At 39.5% G+C, this 18,470-nt stretch overlaps 1 protein-coding gene across 1 annotated transcript in view; it reads right to left on the reverse strand.

Moving 5' to 3' along the window:
* Positions 1 to 18,470, reverse strand: part of cacna1g (calcium channel, voltage-dependent, T type, alpha 1G subunit) — a 272,134-nt gene that overhangs the window by 57,100 nt on the left and 196,564 nt on the right. Inside the window, exons 18-23 of the mRNA XM_081600550.1 lie at positions 18,124 to 18,459; positions 16,721 to 16,900; positions 16,424 to 16,524; positions 9,705 to 9,828; positions 5,715 to 5,783; positions 574 to 758 (exon numbers count right to left, since the gene is read on the reverse strand). Of these exons, the coding sequence (XP_081456676.1) occupies positions 574 to 758; positions 5,715 to 5,783; positions 9,705 to 9,828; positions 16,424 to 16,524; positions 16,721 to 16,900; positions 18,124 to 18,459 (995 nt within the window). The remainder of the gene's footprint in view (positions 1 to 573; positions 759 to 5,714; positions 5,784 to 9,704; positions 9,829 to 16,423; positions 16,525 to 16,720; positions 16,901 to 18,123; positions 18,460 to 18,470) is intronic.

The following is an 18,470-nucleotide window of genomic DNA, read 5'->3' on the forward strand; positions in this document are numbered from 1 at the left end:
CAGCTACATCAAGCAGCCCTTCTTCGAATAACTTTTTAGTATCAACGTAGGTATTGTTGTGTTGTGGACTTCTGTAGTTTGAGTATTGAGGTGGAGGCTGTTGTCCGAGTAAACTGGGTCTTTCCTGTAGCACAGTCACTAGGGGGAACTTTCTAAAGCCACACCAGTGCAGATTAGAGTAACAATGCTGGTCAGAACTGGAGCAGAGTTGATGTCCGCCTGGACGCAGATAGAAGTTTTATGTTTTGGATGACAGTTTTTACCACAAGTCATTTGCAGTTGTGATGAATTAGTCAGAGAGAACCTTGTTATTCTCCTGGGTGCTTGTTTTTTCTTTCAAACTTTTTAAACATATTTCTTATTTTCTGAAATGAAAATAAAAAAAGACCTAATATGAGTAGTATGTCTGAAGGGAACTGAAAGGGGAAACATTAAAAAAAAAAAAGGATTCTATCTGTCCTTTATGTTTTAGCCCCAACAGCACTCAAGGAAAGCATTTCCTTTTATCTTATTGTTTCACCGGCTTCAGGTGCTTCTGTCTGCCTCATGAGTTCCCCTGGGAGGGCCACTTACCGGAGGGGCCTGAGCGTCCTCAGCAGCCGCAGCACTCGGAGCATGCCCAAGATTTTGGTTCCCGTGTTGGAGATGAGAGACACCAGGATGTCGATGACAGAAATCATCACCAACATCCCATCCAGGATGTTCCAGCTGCTCCTCAGGTAGGCTTTGTCCCCAAAGAAAAAGCCCATGGCCGCAATCTGAAACAGCAGAGGGCGACGTAGAGCGCAATTATATTCTCCTGAAGAAAAGCAGAGGTTGTTCATCGGAAAATGTTGGTAAACGTTTCTGTGTCTGTACAGGATGATTTAACCCGCTGCATTGTTTTGTCTTTTTATCTGTGTGGCAGTAGATTGGTTTTCTATCGAGCTTTTCATTTATTCATTACTGTCCAGCTCAATGCTCGTTGTTGACTGATTGTCTTCTTGGCTGCAAACATTAGAAAGCCTCAAAGCGTTCCAAACCTCATTTCTCAAACTATATTCTCCACATATCTACCAGTCCAAAAAGCAATTTGTACACCCCACACTTTCTCTCTCATAATAAAACAAGCCAACGAGACTATTTGTTGTTTTTTTTTTACTTCATGCATTTTAAAACTACTACTGCAATCAAACCTGAGCACATGATCATCATAGTTTGATTTTGATTTTATTTTAGTAAGTATATGCAGCACCTAAAATGTGTTCACACTTATTTAATTTCCGAACATTTTTCCACCACAAGTGAAAGAAGAACGAGCAGTTCTCAAAAACCCTAACAAAGATAAATCAGGGAAATACAAATGCATGCCGCACTTTAACTCCCCTGAGTTGCACTCACTTTGTAGAAGATCCTTTTAGTACAGTCCCAGCTTCAAGTCTTTTGTGGTGTTTTCTTTATTTTCATAATTTTTGTTAAAAACACTGAAAAATGTAATGCTTTCTTTCCACTTTACAGCTATGGTCAGGTATGTAGTCTTTCACATAAAATACAATCAAGTTTGCAGCTGTAATGCGAGAAATTTTGGAAAGGCTCAAAGAAATTTGAAAACTCTACTCAGGCAATGTAATTATATGGATTTATATGTTAGAAATATCTTTGTAATTCTTCCAGTCATCAATTTATTTCAGATATTCACAAAAAAAAGCTATCAAAATTAGGCAACCTATTACAAAGTCACAAATATTCATTGAGAATCAAATGAAAAAATATTTATGCAAAAATTAAATTTATAGTAAAGCCCTATGATTTCTGTGATGCGGATAACGTGGACCGATAGGTGGAATTTAAAAAATAAAACGTAATCTACAATAGAACGTGGTATTTATGGAATTAGCAACGTCGGTAAGAAAGGAAGACTATACAGTATATATACAAAGAGTTTTATGAAATGAGAGAAAATTATTCTGTGTGTTTTGTCAGCATCTTATTGACCGGAGACGCAAGTTACGATGACTACTCAGAGACACAGAGAAGAGGTTAGCTCCAAGCTAGCTACTAGGTCTATTAGCATTTATAAACTGAGCTGCTAGATCTGCTAGCTAGCCGCTTACTCTGCAAGCATTTTTCCACTGCTAGTATTTACCCTCTAAGCTGGTAGAAGGTAAATACTACCCTCTAGCTCTGCTATAGGCAGGCAGACGATACAGAGCAATCAGAACAAGAACCAACCGATTCAGAGACAGTTTTTATCCTACAGCAATAACAAAACTAAATGCAATCAAATAACCATTAATCATTATGAATGATGTGTGTGAGAATGTGGTTATTCTTATTATTTATTAGTTTTATTTTATCACCTACTTGTTATGTATTTCTTACAGTATATGTAAAGTGTGACAAGTTTTCTTTTTTTAGCATATGCACTGACTTACGGCACTTTTTAAATTTCGTTGTTCTTGTGACAATGACAATAAAGATTTATCTATCCATCTATCTATCTATCTATCTATCTATCTATCTATCTATCTATAGCTACCTGCTAACTCTACTAGCACTTATCCACAGCTGGTATTTAGCTACTGAGCTGCTAGCTCTGCTAGCTAGTCAACTCTACTAGCATTTGTCCACTGCTCGTGGATAGAGCTCTCCTCTCCACACAGACAATAATTTCACTATAATACATATGTTATTCATTCCAGATATTATCCTGTCCTGTGTTGATGTAGCCAGCACATTTGGTTTTTGTGCTCACCATATTTATCCACTGAGCTGCTAGCTCTGTTAGCTAGCTGCTAACTCTTCGATATTTAAATAAATCAGTTGAAAGTGCTGTCTAATATGAAGGTACTTCCTCAAATTTTCCTTTAGGACAGTAAATTAAACTAAACAATCTTCAGTCATTTTTGATGAAGCAATGTTGAGGAATGGGGTTGCACAGTTGCAGTTGTAGGAATGTGAAAGCAACTTCAACGGATATTCCTGGTGACAGATGGAAGAAATAAAAATGAACAAAGGTATCTATTATGGAAGTAGATAAATATTTTTGTGTTCAGTTGAAGCATATTTAAAAGGGAGATTTTCTTTTATGTTTTGCACATGTTTGGTTTCCTTAAAAATGACGGGGAAACGTTTTTGAAAATCTTGTAAAACCAATTTTCTGATAAACCACAGCGGTTTGTTTCATTTGTGATACAAAACAGGAAATTATGACTTTGAAGTATTGATTTGTTGATATGTTTTTTCCCACACCATAATTACAAACTGTTTGGGTTAATAGATATGGTTAAAATAGGAAAATAAAGGAATTCAGGCTTAAACAGAAAAGTGGAACTTGTGCTTTTTAAAAAAAAATAAAAAAAATAAAATTACAGTAATTAAAAACAGATTTTCTGGGGCCCATATTTAAGGTCCCAACTTAAACTTGTTTAAGGAGTTCAACTGCTCTTTCAATTTAGGCTGAATTTAAGTTGAATAAAAACAAAATAGGCATTCAGGAAATGCATTGCAATGCAAGATGATCAGAAACAACAGAAACATGAAAGCGTGTGTGCTTGTGTACGGTGGCCCTACATCCCTAAGTAACTGGTCCTAAAATAGAGACAGAGGCTTTGAATGAGTGACACCCATGAACTTTCCTCTCCTCTGCCTCCACTCACTGCTGCCCACGCCTCTACGGACCTCCATTCAAAGCAAAGTCATTTTAATACAGGCGAGACCATCCTTCTGTGTGTGTGAATGCGTGTTTGTTCTCTCTCTAGTCTCCTTTTTGAACTCCTTTTCTCTCCATTTTCCTTTGTGCTTCAGGGGTTTAGAGCATCTATAGCCATAAGGGAGATTTTATTTTTACAAGGAACTTAGCCGCTGAAGTGGATTTATCAAGTCTGGTTACGTTGTCCTCTATCTTATACTATCTTTTTTTCGTAACTGTGAGGTCATCTGAGGTGTTTTAGATCTTCTTTTTTTTTCTCCAGATGAGATAAGCGAAGTGTTTCACAGTAAAGAAGCCACTGTGTAAAAACATCGAGGACACTAACACACACACCTGTGGAATAAAAGTGCAGGAATGCAAAACCATGAATAATGCAAATAAATCGAAATCTATATTAATAAAATATAAATTTATTAAACATAGAAATTAGTTTTAAAATTTTCATTTTTATGGCTATATTTACAGAAATACTTTTAAATGCGGAATAATTTCAATTGCTGGTCTGCCTCTCAAGGGCTACGTTCACACAGCGAAGAAATGCAACACAAATCTGTTGGGTTTTTTTTTCCTTCTCCATTTGCTACCTGTTTATGATTTTTTCATGGCAATTTGAACAGTACAATTCTGATCTTTTCCCCCTCTCAAAAAATAAAACTCTGCCACTTTTACATGTGGAACTAAATTGGATATGTATCCAAAAGTCTTGAAACATCTGCAGTCCGAACGGTCATGTTGCACTTCACGAAACGTTTACTTCATTGACATGAGATATCCATCATAGTTCTGTCAAATACGTTATATTAAATATGTATAGAATAAAAATATTTTAGTTTGACAAGTTTTTTTTACACATTTTGATTTATTGAATTGTGGCATGTCTGCCTTTCCATACATGTAGACCAAATTGTTGTTACAGTTTTTTTTTTTTAATGCAAATCCTATGAACCAAACTGTTGGTTAAATGATTACAGAAAAAAAAACACTGTAAATGTACATTTTTAACTGTCAAACAATTATTTAATGTAGATATAAGCCTTTAAAAGGTAAATTCATTTTATAGAGAAATTAACAGAAATCTTTTTTTAATGTTATCTATATTTTCTGTGCTCTAGCGCACCATGAAAACCACTTGCACTGTCATGTTAGGTAAATAAACCGTAACATCTCCTTGGCTGAACTACTCTGCAACTCAGTCACTGACCAATCACCTGTCTATTCTCCACCGACTTCCACGTGTGAAAATGACAGGTAAAATACATTTACTGTATGATGAGCTGAAGCCTAGGAGCACAAAATAATTCAATATTTAATTAGGTATGTTGTTTTAACCTAATGTTTATTTTTTTATTTGTTTATTTATTTAGGTAATTCTTAAATAAATAAATACATATTTGATATATTTATCATATACAAGTATCACATAAATAGATTGAGCATTTATCTACTGATATGTTCATTGAAATACGGCCCTTTAGACCCTCCATTTTGTCTGGTAGTCATGGCTGCCTATCAAGTTTGCTGTTAGTGGTGTTGGTGGGTGGAGGGCTGATGCTGGATCAAGTTAAGCCTTACCATGGGTGCAGATTTCAGTTATTGTTCTATCATTGTTCATTATGTGGGATAATTCAGGGTCCCTCAGGGTTCTGTGTTTGGCCCAGAACTGTTTGTTGTTCCACATAGTCTGTCACAAAAAGTATCGCTCATCACATCTCCAGTGCAGATATTTACAAATATATAATAGTAATAGTACATATTTCTAAATATCTGCATTATATATATATATATATATATATATATATATATATATATATTTATAATTTATTTTTTCAAAAAGTATTGTTATTGTTTAAAAAGTTAAGATTAAAAAAGGTTACATAAAGGGATCTAATAAGTGTCTCTGCTAAAGAGTGCAGAAAAACCTCACAGCATATTGAAGAAACCCAGCAGTCAGTTTGACCCTCCTGGGCTGCAAAGAAAAAAAGTCTAAATTAGATTAAATAAAAGCTGTAAGTGAACGTCTCACCTTTACGGTCATCTCTGCCACGAAGATCGCAGTGAAGATGTAGTTGGAAAACGTCAGGAAGATCCGCTCCTGCAGAACGACCAGGCGACACGAAACTGGTTAGGATCCCCAACATCTTTATTCTTTAGCTTTCCGCTGAGCCTAAAGTTTTGCCTGTAAACTAATCCAGAGTCCCACTCAATAATGCATGAGGCAGCTACTTTCCTCATATTTTATCTGAGCACATCTTTTTCTATAAACACTCCTGCTGCAGTCTAATGATAGCTGGCAGGGCCCCTTATGAGGCTTGGTCTTTATTCGCACTCCATAAAATATTCAAGCAAGGAATCTCATTAACATTCTTTTCTTTACAAATATTCAAGAACCCAGTCGAGGTTACTTAAAGTAAGCTTTTTCCTGTCGAAGGGATACTTTTGAGGCCGTTCTCAATCCGTTTCAGCATAGCCTCAGTTTGACGTGAACAAGGAGAAGATGACGGGAGCTTACTTAGTAACCTCAACGAGGACAGAAGAGGGAAAACACGAAGGCTACCAAGAATAAGATCCCCTCTCCGAGTGCTTATTTTCCCTGCTCCCCCCTCCGCCTGAGGAAAAGACGACCCTGTCCTGCCTCTAAACGTCTGTGGATGTGTGTGTGTGGGCGTAGGTAGCCGTCTTTCCCACGGCCTCCGACTGCCACCGCACATGCTCTGAGGAGTCACATGTGTACACTACGAACGGAGACGGCAGGCCCGCGGAGCTCTTTGCGAAGTCTCTGGGAACACCAGGAATGACATCAGTAGAAATTCTTCAGTGGAGATGGTCCATAAATTCCAGTCTGCAGACGCCACTGTCCTCTCTCTCTCTCTCTCTCTCTCTGATGGATAAACGTGGCGGCTTGGTTACTGTGACAACGGTCACATTCGCCAGGTCTAGAAACTTTCTCAAAGGGATTTCTTGTCTACACACCGGGATGACGGGTTCATATTTTTTGCCTTCTTTCACTCTTCCGCTCAATTCTCATCTCTCTTCCGTCTGGGATTTCTTCCATTGAAGTGGATTTCTCTGCTAGAGTTTCAAACGGGCCACTCAGTGACAACTAGGGCTGTTGTAAATGATTATTGTAGTAATTGAGTAATCGAATAAAATGTTTTAAAATAAAAAAAAGTTTAAAAAGCTTTGCTCAACACAAGTAATCATCCGGTCGGAACACAGTGGGCTATAAACAGTCAAACATAACTTATTTTCTAAATTAGCACCACAAAATATGTATTTTCGATTGCAAAAAAACACAAAAACAATCACAAAATCCTGGATGGACTGATCAAAACACTTACTGAATGCTGAAACAAACAGCTATTTATTGATATTTTAACAGTTTTATGGGTTTTATCAATACATTCTGGCATAACCGGCCCTTTAAGAACATTCAGAATTTTGATATGGCCCAAAATGAAGATGAGTTTGACAGCCCTGCTTTAACTGACTGCTAACAGACTGTACCTTTCCATCGCCTCCATACTGTTTAGTTAAAGTGCTGGTGGTGTTTGTCTCACTTCAACATGGAAAATCCCACTTCCACAGTGATGAACCGATGAGTTTAACAGCAAAGCATAATAATCCATCACACCGCCTGATGCTGAGCTTAAACTGACTGTATTTATACATTCAAATACGATTCGATTCAGAGCTTCGGACAGTAATGTACTCTCCCCTGGTTCGGTTAGAAATAATAACTCCTCGTAGATAGTGTAATGCTCCTCAATGTTTTACACTCAGATGCAGCGTGACTGTATCCAGGCAACCCCGCCAGCGCCAAATGAAAACAGAAACGGACGGCAGGCCAAATGCAAAGTGTTTGTCATAACTTTCAGGATAATAAGCTAATTATTCAGCCAGCATTCAACACCCAAAAGCACTTCATCTGCGTAACGATGAATACGCTCAGAGAAAGCCCGGTTGGTGTTTTTTTTTTCCTTTTTTGTGTCAAGCTAACATGGAGGGCGATGGAAAAAAAAAAAAAGGCGTCTCCTTATAAAATGGTCGCAACAAAACGATAAATTATACATGTTGGGCACGTCGTACGCGGCTCGGAACAAAATCGGCGCAAATCGATTTATAATCGACTTCATTAATACGGAACAAACCAGACGGACAAATGAACAGCCGTGGCAAAATGGGGTGTGGAGGACCATAACGACTGTTCTCTCTCCTGTTTCAGGCAGCCTGCTGCGTCGCGCACTTTCATCCTATTTCAATAATGACCACAGCGTTCAGGACGGGGGGAGATGACAAAATGTTCTTTTTTGGAATACCAACTCTTTGATGTGAGCGCTAGCACGACTGATTGCCGATATTTAAATCTGCTCATGCAGGTTGAGGTGAGAGGGAAGGAATCCACCTATGTGTGTGTGTGAGTGTGTGTATAATCTCTTTGCACTGATTAGTACAGGTGGGCCCCAAACATCTCGCCTTTCTGGACGTCAGCCATGCACACCGGAGCTCAAGTAATTTAATCAATTAGGAGAACACAGAACAAGCAGAACAAGAAGTTCCGGAGACACTCAACCACAAATAGGGCAAGAGAAAAAAAAGAATAATCCATCACTTATGGATTAGGCAGTTGAGCTAGGTTCTGCTGATTTTTGAGACAAACACTGCGTCCCTGTAAACTATTTACTGCTATTTAACTTTTTTTTTTTCTCATGTAGCAACCATAAATTGTTCAATAGGGTTTTATGGTATTAGAACAGCGCTTCCCAATGATGAGGGCTGACAATTTGAAAGTTTTGGGGCCTTGAGATTCCATTCGGAAAACCAATCCAAAAGCTGCGGTATGTAGCTTTGATCAAATATATATATATGTATATATTTTATGTAATTGTTGAAACCGTCACTATGTTGTGACAGTATGGAGAGAGACAGAAAATCTGTGAAATAAAAAAAAGTCAAACTCCTCTGCCTCCTCCCAGAGCTAACTAGAAATAACTAATTGTAACACTTTATTTGAAATGTGTGCATAAGACTGACATGACAACGGTCATTAACATGAAGGAGTCTTCATGAATGTTTACAACTGTTGTCACGAAGTGTCATTCATTCAGATAATGACGAATGATGCCGTCAATCACATTTTTTATTTATTTATTTTGGCTGTTTTGTAAAGTTTTAGTTGAATAAAGTGCGACATCTGCCTTGAAGTTTTGGAAATTGATTGTTAAGGATTCTTCAAGTAGTTAGCCGTTTACGTTCATGATTTTATTTTGAAGAGGGTGAAGAATCTCGCATCATTACATTCTCTTCTTCCCAACCCCCAGTAACTTGATTTAAAATGAGAAACATACAGGAACAAAATAAGGCAGACAGTACAGAACAATATACAGAAACATAAATACCATATCTAGGGTTATTGACCATTTTCAAAGTATCTTTTTTGTTCCACATAAAGACTACTTATTTGAGGTGTAGCTTGACAAGATGTGAAAAGGTTTGCTATAGGGCATGAGTACTATAGCAAAGGGACTGTATTTATGGCTGTGGGTCTTTTTTTTGTTGCTTTTCTCCATGCAGCATGGCTTCCCGCCACACCTGCCCTGTTTGAAGGGATGCCGCCTCAGCTGTGGAGGTGACGGTGCTGAATATGCAGCACGGCAGATACAGAGGGTAAAGCACACATCACCCAGAGCAACTGGCTCACAATCAAACAGGAGTGGTTCCCTGCTTACACAATGTTCTGCTCCAATTCTCTGCAGAGTGTGAGCCACAGAACAAATTCTGGTCTTAGTGAGTGCCTTGCGTTTGGACTCGCTAACAGGTGCTTTTTTTTTTCCCTTCCTGCATCTCTCGTTGGGGTTGTGTTAAGCTGTCACAGAGTGCCTCTATTATGAACTCGCACATCTATGGACCTTCTGTTAATGATTAATACATTACATTTCTCTCTCTGTGCATCGCTGAAGGCTGAGTGCCAGTGGTATCAAGAGTTTAACTTAGCAGAGGAAGCCTCAACACTCACGGCACTGGTGGGATGGATGCGAGGCCTCTCCATGGCGATGGTGATGCAGTTGAGGAAGATGATGACCAAAACGACATGGTCAAACATCTTGTGGGTGATGATCTTGTTGCACAGGATTCGGAACCTTGGGGAAACATAAAAACGTCAATTATAACAGAAGAGTGTATTGAAATGTAATGTATTTACAGGGCAGATTGAAATCCGAATGCCTTGGTGCCCACCCTCTATTGTAAAGCAATTCGCATTGTGTCTGATGTTGGTGTTCTTCCCCACTTGAGGAGCCCAGACTCTAACACCAGGTGACCCTGTCTTCCTAATCTGACCAAGGTTCCCCAATCTCAGTGGTACCATCATCGAGATCATTGAACCAAAACCTTTCCAAAGCCAATTTGCCAATTGAGACTCAACCAGAAGTTGGTTGTCCAAACAGCGTAGGAGTCAAGATCATAGAAGTACTAAACCACGATGTGAAAGTGGAGATTCTTCCCGAGATACTTGAACTGCTTTACTTGGGGTAGGACCTCTTCCCCGACCCGGAGACGGTACTTTACCCTTCTCCGGCTCAAGACCACGGCCTAGAGTTTGGAGGCACTGACCCTCATTCCAGGCTGCTTCATACTTGGCTGCGAACCGCTCCAGGGACTGCTGGAGGTCACAACACGATGAAGCCAACAGGACCACATGGTCTGCATAAAGCAGAAACGCCATTGTGAGGCTCCAAAATGGATCCCGTTTAAAGGCATTAATCACATTTGAAAAGCTTCAGCAAACACTTCTGCTTTTGTTCTCAGTATTACACATTTGTGGTAATGCTGTTCAACGTCTTAAGCTTTACATCGTGCTATATTATTCCCTCATCAAAAACCTAGCGGTGCCTTACAGGACAAAGATCCTCCTCTGAGCTGCCGTTTCCAAGCTTCAGAGCTTCAAGCCTCACAGAGCAGCCCTCTCCTGTGACTCCTCTAGTCTCCTGCAGACTAGCCAGCAGCAATTAGCAAAGACCTGGTGGAAATGCGCATCTGCTGAGCTTGTTAGAGGAGCCACTTCTCAGAGCAACGCTGGTAAAAACGTGGTTAAAGGGTTAATAGAGGAGCCATGTTGTGATGACTTCCTGAAGGCGGAGTTTCAGAAAGAGCAGGAGCTTCTTAAAGAGATAGAGGCCCAATTTCAAGACGTTAAATTATAAAGTCAAATTTCCTTTAAGCCCTATTTGATATATGCAGGATTTTATAACAACCGAAGTTAACATACTTACTTGATTGTGTTATAAGATGGTTCTATGTGGCTGGAAAACACCTAATCCTGCCCATTTAAAATAAATCAGCAGCATATCCAGGTAATTTATCACAACAAAAAATGCAAAAACACAATGCCAGATCAGTGTTGCAGCTGTTGAAGAAAAGCACATCCGAGCTGAATATGACATGAGTTGGATGAATGAGGCATTACTACGAGTAGATGATTTTAATTAAACTCATCTGAAGACTGAACTCTGTCGTGTGTGATTTTTGGAGCGATTCACACTTTTTTCTTAATTTAGATGCATTTTCATTTTTAAACGTCAATTCCTGCTGCTCGATTGCAAGTCGAAACAAGTTACAGTTTCTCAAACACAAAACTGCTAAAAAAAATTAAAAATGAACTAAACTTCATCCTTATCTACTTTTTGCTCTGATGGAACAGCAGCCAGTTTTACTTGGCAAACCGCGTGGCGGTTTATTTCTTCCCAGTGTTGTAATTTAGACTCTCATTAAACTTTATATGAGCATTTAGCAGGAGGAGGATCGAAGTGAAATTAAAACGTGGAAGCAATCCAAACGGAAAATATACGTTCCTAAGATTAAACGTCTCTAAAACGAGAAATGCTCTCCTGTCCTGCAAAAGAAGATTTACTAAAACTAATTGACGACACGGCCAGGTAGTTTTGCGTTCAGCGAACAGGTGTAGATTTAGGTGTCGTTAGCTGTGCGAGACGTCCACCGGAGAGGCAGCCAGGCTGCAGGCTGATGGAAACAAGCTGAGAGATGCAGGGAAGCGACTGTTTTTCGCAATGGATTAAACCAGGAATCAAGCGAGATTTGGAGGCTCATGTGGGTCTGAACGTGCAGCGGGGGCTCCGATCTGGATTTTTGGCTTTATTTGGTAACACAGACATCATTGTGCCACCACTCGCAGAGTCTCGCATGTATGGGTGTGTGTGTTGTCTCCCTGCGCTTTTTCATGCATTATTAATATCCGCATGCCAGAGGCTTGATTATACAGAATTTATGTGTTTTTCTCAAGTGGCAGAGGGAGGGAGGACACATGGCTCCATCTCTTCCTCTGAGGCTTAAAGGGCAAATATCTGGAAGTGAACTTTAGCAGGAAACGGCTCCACCTCAAAACTCCCAAACACACAAGAACACGCACACGCACTGAGAGCTCATTTCATTGCTAAAGAAACAAAAACAACTGTCACTGGATGCTCGAGTGAAAATAACACTTTCAGTCAGAAGTCATCCTGATAACAGGAAGCGAATGAGAAACAGATTCTGACAGGAGTCGGAAGATTTCACTCCAACCCACCTGCCCCCCCTCCTCACACTCCTGACCTTTGCGGTTTTTCTGGTGTCAAAACAAACCCTCCTGAATGACAGGTGGCATAAAGGTGTTTGATAGCCATCACAGAGAGTTTTGTGCTTTTCCAAATATTATGAAGCGTATTAAAACTCAAGAGGAGAAATTGACAGAATTTCACAGAAGTCATTAAAAAACAACGACAACAACAATAACAAACTTGAGATGTTCCAATTAGATTCTAGGTATTCGGTCCTGATCTTTGCTTTAGTAAAATGATTAAAGTCCAAAAGCGCCACTCTGACACCTGGAGATCTGTGTAGTTCTAGATTTTAGATGGAGAATTTTAGACATTCACAGCCTAATTTGGTGTGTGCAGTTTGGAAAAGTGCAAATGAGGCAATAAACACTTGTTGATCAAATCTTGAATTTACTAGTACAAGTACTACTGAAGGAAACGACACAAAAACCTCTGACCAACTTCCTTCTTCATAAAATGTGACTAAAAATGGAAAGTAGTCAGATTTTAGTGGTTGTAGGATTTCTCTTTTGTTTCGGACCAAAATCCAGAAACCATTTCTCCAGCGAGCGCTAGACTCACTTGTTTGTTTTGGTTGTATCTACCCAGAATGCCCTGCACTACAGTCCACTTCCTGCTTTTAAAGAGGTCTCCAGTCCGCTTGGCGTTCACATGTCTATTCGGACCGCACCAGAATTCACTTCAACCAACCGAGTAAACGAGCCAGCATTAGCCTAGCACCAAAGCAAAACACAAATTTTATAAAGCAGCAATTTCTTTTTATGTAAGTTTTGCTCATTTATTACGGCTAACTGGAATCAAACCAAAAATATTCAGAGAGCTGAGTTCTAAATTACTCAAGTGAAATCAAGATGGTGGACGCTAGCATTAGCCTAGCCTGGCACGAAAAGCTACATTTTCTGTTGATAACAGACAACTAAAGATAAAATAAAGTTTGAAAAGCCTAATTTCCTATGAATAACTGGGAGCTACGTTTCATAGTGATGTTAGAGAATGAGCATGCTAGCATTAGCACTAAAGCAAAGTACAAATTGTGGAAAGCAGGGGAACATTTTCTGCAGGTTTTGTCTGATTAGAGATAAATTATATTTTGACAATGTTGTGGAACCACACTGAATTAAGCAATTAGCTTAAGTACCAGTAAAAAATAAAAAACAAAAAGTAAGCAGTACAAAGTTAGCCTTGCATTAAAACAAAGCTTTGAGTTTCTGATTTTTGACCCATATTGGGATCCTCTTGATAAAAATATCTAAACTGAAATGTTTCAGCAGATCAACAAGAGCAGCTTCACTCAGTGAGCCCGGAATATCCTTGGAGATTTTCTATGGTGCTTGGTCTTAGTTCACAAGATATTCAGGAGGTAAAATAACTCGGGGTCCAGCTCGCAGAAAGCAGAGACTATGTGCACACTCATTAAAAACTTCCCCAGTAATTGGCGGAAAGTGCAACGTGCACAAAAGGCCGGACAAGGTGAACCTGGGTCGATGTGAGAGCAGCTTGATCCCAGTCCCCCCCGCTGCACCGCCGCTGGCTCTTGATAAGACTGTGAGTGCAAACGGGCGTCTGAGTCGGGCGACGCGTAGAGCCGGTGCCCTCGGTGTCACTCTGAGCGAAGGACCCGAGCTCAACGGCCCACTGCGACTGAAAACCAGCCACAAATCCGCTTTGAGACCAGCTCCTTCTGTTTCCCTAAAGCCCCGACAACAGCAGACCCCAGGAGGAGTTTCCCCATAAACCCTTTCCTAAATGTATGCAACAGAAACCAGGGAGCTGAAGCATCCAGGTCTCCTAAAAGAACCGAGATGAATGAACATGATGAAAATTGTGCGTGGTGAAAATTGCTTGACTTCGAATAATGAAACTAGAATTTGTCTTTACTGTACCAAAACACGAGGAAGTACCATTTATTTAATTTGTTAAAAACATTTATCTGCTTAGCATTTATTCTCTTCGCTCTGATAAAAAACAAAATTATGAAGAAAACCTAATTTTCATCATGTGTTGTGCATTTTTCTTTCTGGCTTCTAAGTTTGTGGGTTTTATTGTGATAGGGGGAAAAAAAAGCCCATAATAATAAATCATTCCAAAGCTATTTCCACCTTTGTTGTGGCATTTACAGCCTGACTGGAAAACAAACATTTGTCAGCAGGAAAACAGTTTTGAATTCAGAAGCTGCAGGAACCTGGATGGCTGCGTGTGAACGCCTCCAGACAAATGCAGCTTTTGATCCTCTTTCAAAAGCCTGTTTGCTTGATTTAACATCTAAATAAGCTCAAACGCAGCTCAGCTAAAAGGTCTGCAGAGATATACTAAATGATGTCATTATAGCGTTATGGTTGATTTGAAGGTTGAATTAAAACCCATGAGCCTGAAATATGTGGCACCGTTTTTAAAGTGACCCGGTCAAAACAAGGCGGCAATAATTTAGGTTATAAGATAACCTGTCATAAAATAAATAAACAGGAATTCATTTTTTAAATACATATTCTCACTATATAATTCATTCATGTATAAATGCCACTGTCTCACACTAAATATTTAATTAGTAGGCTAAATATTTAGTTATCAGCCTAAATAAGCTAAATATTTATTTTGTTAAAATATTTAGTTCCAAATTAAATATCTAGTTAAATTAAATGTTGAAGTTAACGACTAAATGTTTTGCTTATTTAGCTCATCAAGTAAATATCAAGTTGGCAAACCATTTTAACTATTTAGCTTGCAAACTGAATAAGCTAAATCTAAACGATAAAGGTGTGACATGAGTTTATATAAATGTTCACAAGATCCAGCTTTTATTTTGGTAATCCACTTCCAATTATCGGCAAGTTAATTTGCATATTAGCTAAATATTTAGCTTAGCTTCAATATAAATATTTGGCTTGCTAACTACATATTTAGCTTGGAGTTAAATGTTTAGTCTGAGGCTAAATATTCAGATTGCTAATATATTTCTAGATTCAAAATAAATATTTAATTTCGAGCTGAACATGCAATTTGAAGCTGAATATTTACCTACGTCAAAATAAACAGCTTAGCTAAAAGGTCTGCAGAGATCTACAAAATATTTAGCTTAAAGCTAAATATTTAGCTTCCTAACAAAGCTAAATTGGCATGCTAATGAATATTAGGCTACAAAATATTTTGTTTAGAGCTGAACATTTAATTTCAAGATAAATATTCAGCTTCCGAACAAAATATTTAGTTTGTGGCTAAATATTTAGCTTGCTAATAAATATTTAGCTATAAAATAAATATTTGGGTTAGAGCTAAATATTTAATTTGAAATTAAGCTTGAAGTTCCATTTTTAGCTTGCTAACAAAATATTTAGTTTAAAGGAGCATATTTAGCTTGCTAAACCTGCATTTTTCCCTCTTAAAACAGGCTAAATAACCCATATTATTGCTTTTTTTTTTGCTGTATAGTTGTACAAATGTCACCCTGTACTGAGAGACACTGCGGTTGTTGCAGCTGTAAAAAGGCAAAGTTTAACAACTCAAAAATATAAGTCTAGATTTAAACTGGAGGCTAATGAAACCTGAAACTCTTAATGGTGTTGAAAAGATACAAATGTTGTTCAGATATCATCGCGGTGTAATTATAGGACAACAATTCATTGACTTTTTTTGTAGTTCAGAGTAAAAACGATGGTGGAGGAGTGTAGACTCCGCACATGGCCGAGAAAACGCGACGCACTCAGAGGGAAAAACTCCCTTCCTCCCTCGGCTGCCGCTCGCTCACCCCTGATACGGCAGAAATGTGCAGATGAAAGAGACTTCTGAAGTGTGAGTGTGGGAGGGAATCGGAGTTGATATAAAAAGGGATGAGGGAAAAAAAAACCTGACACATTCATGTTGCGGGAAAATGACTTTAGAGTCAGCACTATGTCAGTCGAACCCAGCAAAAGAAAAAAAGACCCTTTTCTGGTCAATTGGAAGATTACATTTTATCAGTACATTTTCAGATTTGCTTACTTTCTTTGTGACAAGATTTTGACAGCTTTATAGTCAGAATAGAGATTGAAAAACAGTTTTGTTTTTTTTTGTTACAGATAGGAATCTGCAAGACGCAATGGAACGAGTTTGACAAAAAAGGGAAAAAAAAGCCTGATGTGGAGCGTACCTGGACTCTGGGGGGAACAGGTAGAGGGACCATGTGTCTCTCTGCCGACACCATGCTGGCTGCTTCTTCTCCATCCATCGGAGAATCCTGGCAAAACGACTCTACACAGAGGAAAACACGCACAGAACATGCGTCATCCAGATGTCCAAAGCTTCCTGCTGGATAAACCGGCTTTACCAATAAAAGATGCGACCATCAGTACAAATCTGGGAATTGTAAGCTTGTCATACTGTTCAGACTCCAACATCTCTGGAGGGCAGAGTTAGTGTATGAAGGCAACAGCAGGTGGAGACTAACCTGGTTGACCTCCTCCTCCGCATTCTCGTCTTCTGTGTTCTCCTCCAGGGAGACGTTGGTCGGGCCCAGGGCCGACGGAGTTCCCTTCCCGTTGCAGTCGCTGTGTTCTGGAGGCCGTAGGTGGGCCAGGGAGGGCGGCCTGGAGCTGTGCATGCTGGCTGAGCGGTGCAGGTAGGGCACCTGCGTGGATGGAAAAAACACACAACAAAAAAAACGTGAAGGTAAGTAAATTAGGGACTACTTTTGCTTAACATCCCAGAACAGGAACATTTACTTTATATACTTCAGAGGAACTCACCTTACCACCTTAGATTAACATTATCAGAACAGAAATCCATAGAAACCCCTACTAGCTTATACATTACGGACTGCTTATTCTTAAACAAGGGGAACTAATATGTAGTTTTATACTTTTTCTTCTTTTGTTCTTTCCTTTGGTTTAATATTTTATTTGTATTTCCTTCTAATTCATTTGAATTGCCTATTTGCTGAAAATGTGCTAAATAAATACAATTACCTTATCCTTCCTAAGTTCTACACATGCAGATCTACAGGCTTCTAAAACCAAAGGATAGTCAGATCTGTTGTACATGATACATTTTAGTTTCTGTACGGAGGAAGCAAAAAGACAAAATTGTTTTCAGATGCATTTTCATGTCCTTTGTCCATCTTCCTATCAACTCTGAGTACCTTCTGTGTCCCTGCTGTCGTCATGGTGATTTGCAGCATTTTGCATGTAGGTCTTTATCTAACCAGCACGCAAAAAAAGCATTTCCCATCAAATGTGTTAACATAATTTAATTAAGACTTTAACATTTTAATTTCGACTAATTAATGACATAAATGTTAACGGGTTAAAATTTTCAACAGTGTTAATCATATTTATTCCATCCGGAACCAATGCATTCCTTTGTTTCTGGTACACCCGTAAAACCCGGTGCACAAGCGACATCCGCAAACAGCAGCAGCTTCTCTTGGTCCACTGAGGGTTCATTTTTGCTTAAAAAAACAAACAAAACAAAAAACGATCTGATTGGGCGCTGGAAAAGACTGTGTTCAAATTGTGCTAAAAGGAGTTAGCGAGGAAGTCTAAAGTAGCATCTCAATGCTAAACATGATGCAGCAGCGGATACGTTGCCCACATGTCGTTGTCCACATTTCTAAAGAAAATTTTTTTTCAAAGAAATTACATGCAGGGCTCCTGAATTGCTTGAAAGTGGAATGTTTATAACAGCACTTTGCTCCAATGGGTTCCTTGGTCTTCACGATGCTGTTGGTTCTCCACAACCTTACCAAGACGTTAACATTTGTGGTTGTAATGGGACAAAATGACGGAAAGTTCAAGAGGTATGAACACTGTTAAAGAAGCTCGGAAAGCCAAACAGCTTCAAAAACTGCTCTACCTGCAGTAAGGCCTCAGGAGGCAAATCCATGGAGCTGCGAGTTTCCACAGACTCCATCCTCCTGTGCCGCGGTCCTCCGTGAGGCTGCGACATCGAGTCCGTCCTAGGAAGGGACGTGTCGTCTTCGTCCACCAACCCGCCTCCGCCTTCTCCTCCACCGTCTCCTTCGTCAGAGCTTGAGTTGCCCTCACCGGACAAGAGAGACCGCCGCTCACCAGACTGTCGCTTCTGCCGCTTGTACGATGGCGCGCGGCTCAGGCTGTTCCAGCTGGACCGGCGGCTGCCCCAGCCGCTGCCGGTCGTCCACTGGCCGTGCGGAGAGGAGCGGGCGCTGGTCTGTGGAGAGA

This window comes from Poecilia reticulata, chromosome 19, assembly GCF_904066995.2.
Source record: "Poecilia reticulata chromosome 19, P_reticulata-male-v2, whole genome shotgun sequence".
Classification (NCBI taxonomy): domain Eukaryota; kingdom Metazoa; phylum Chordata; class Actinopteri; order Cyprinodontiformes; family Poeciliidae; genus Poecilia; species Poecilia reticulata.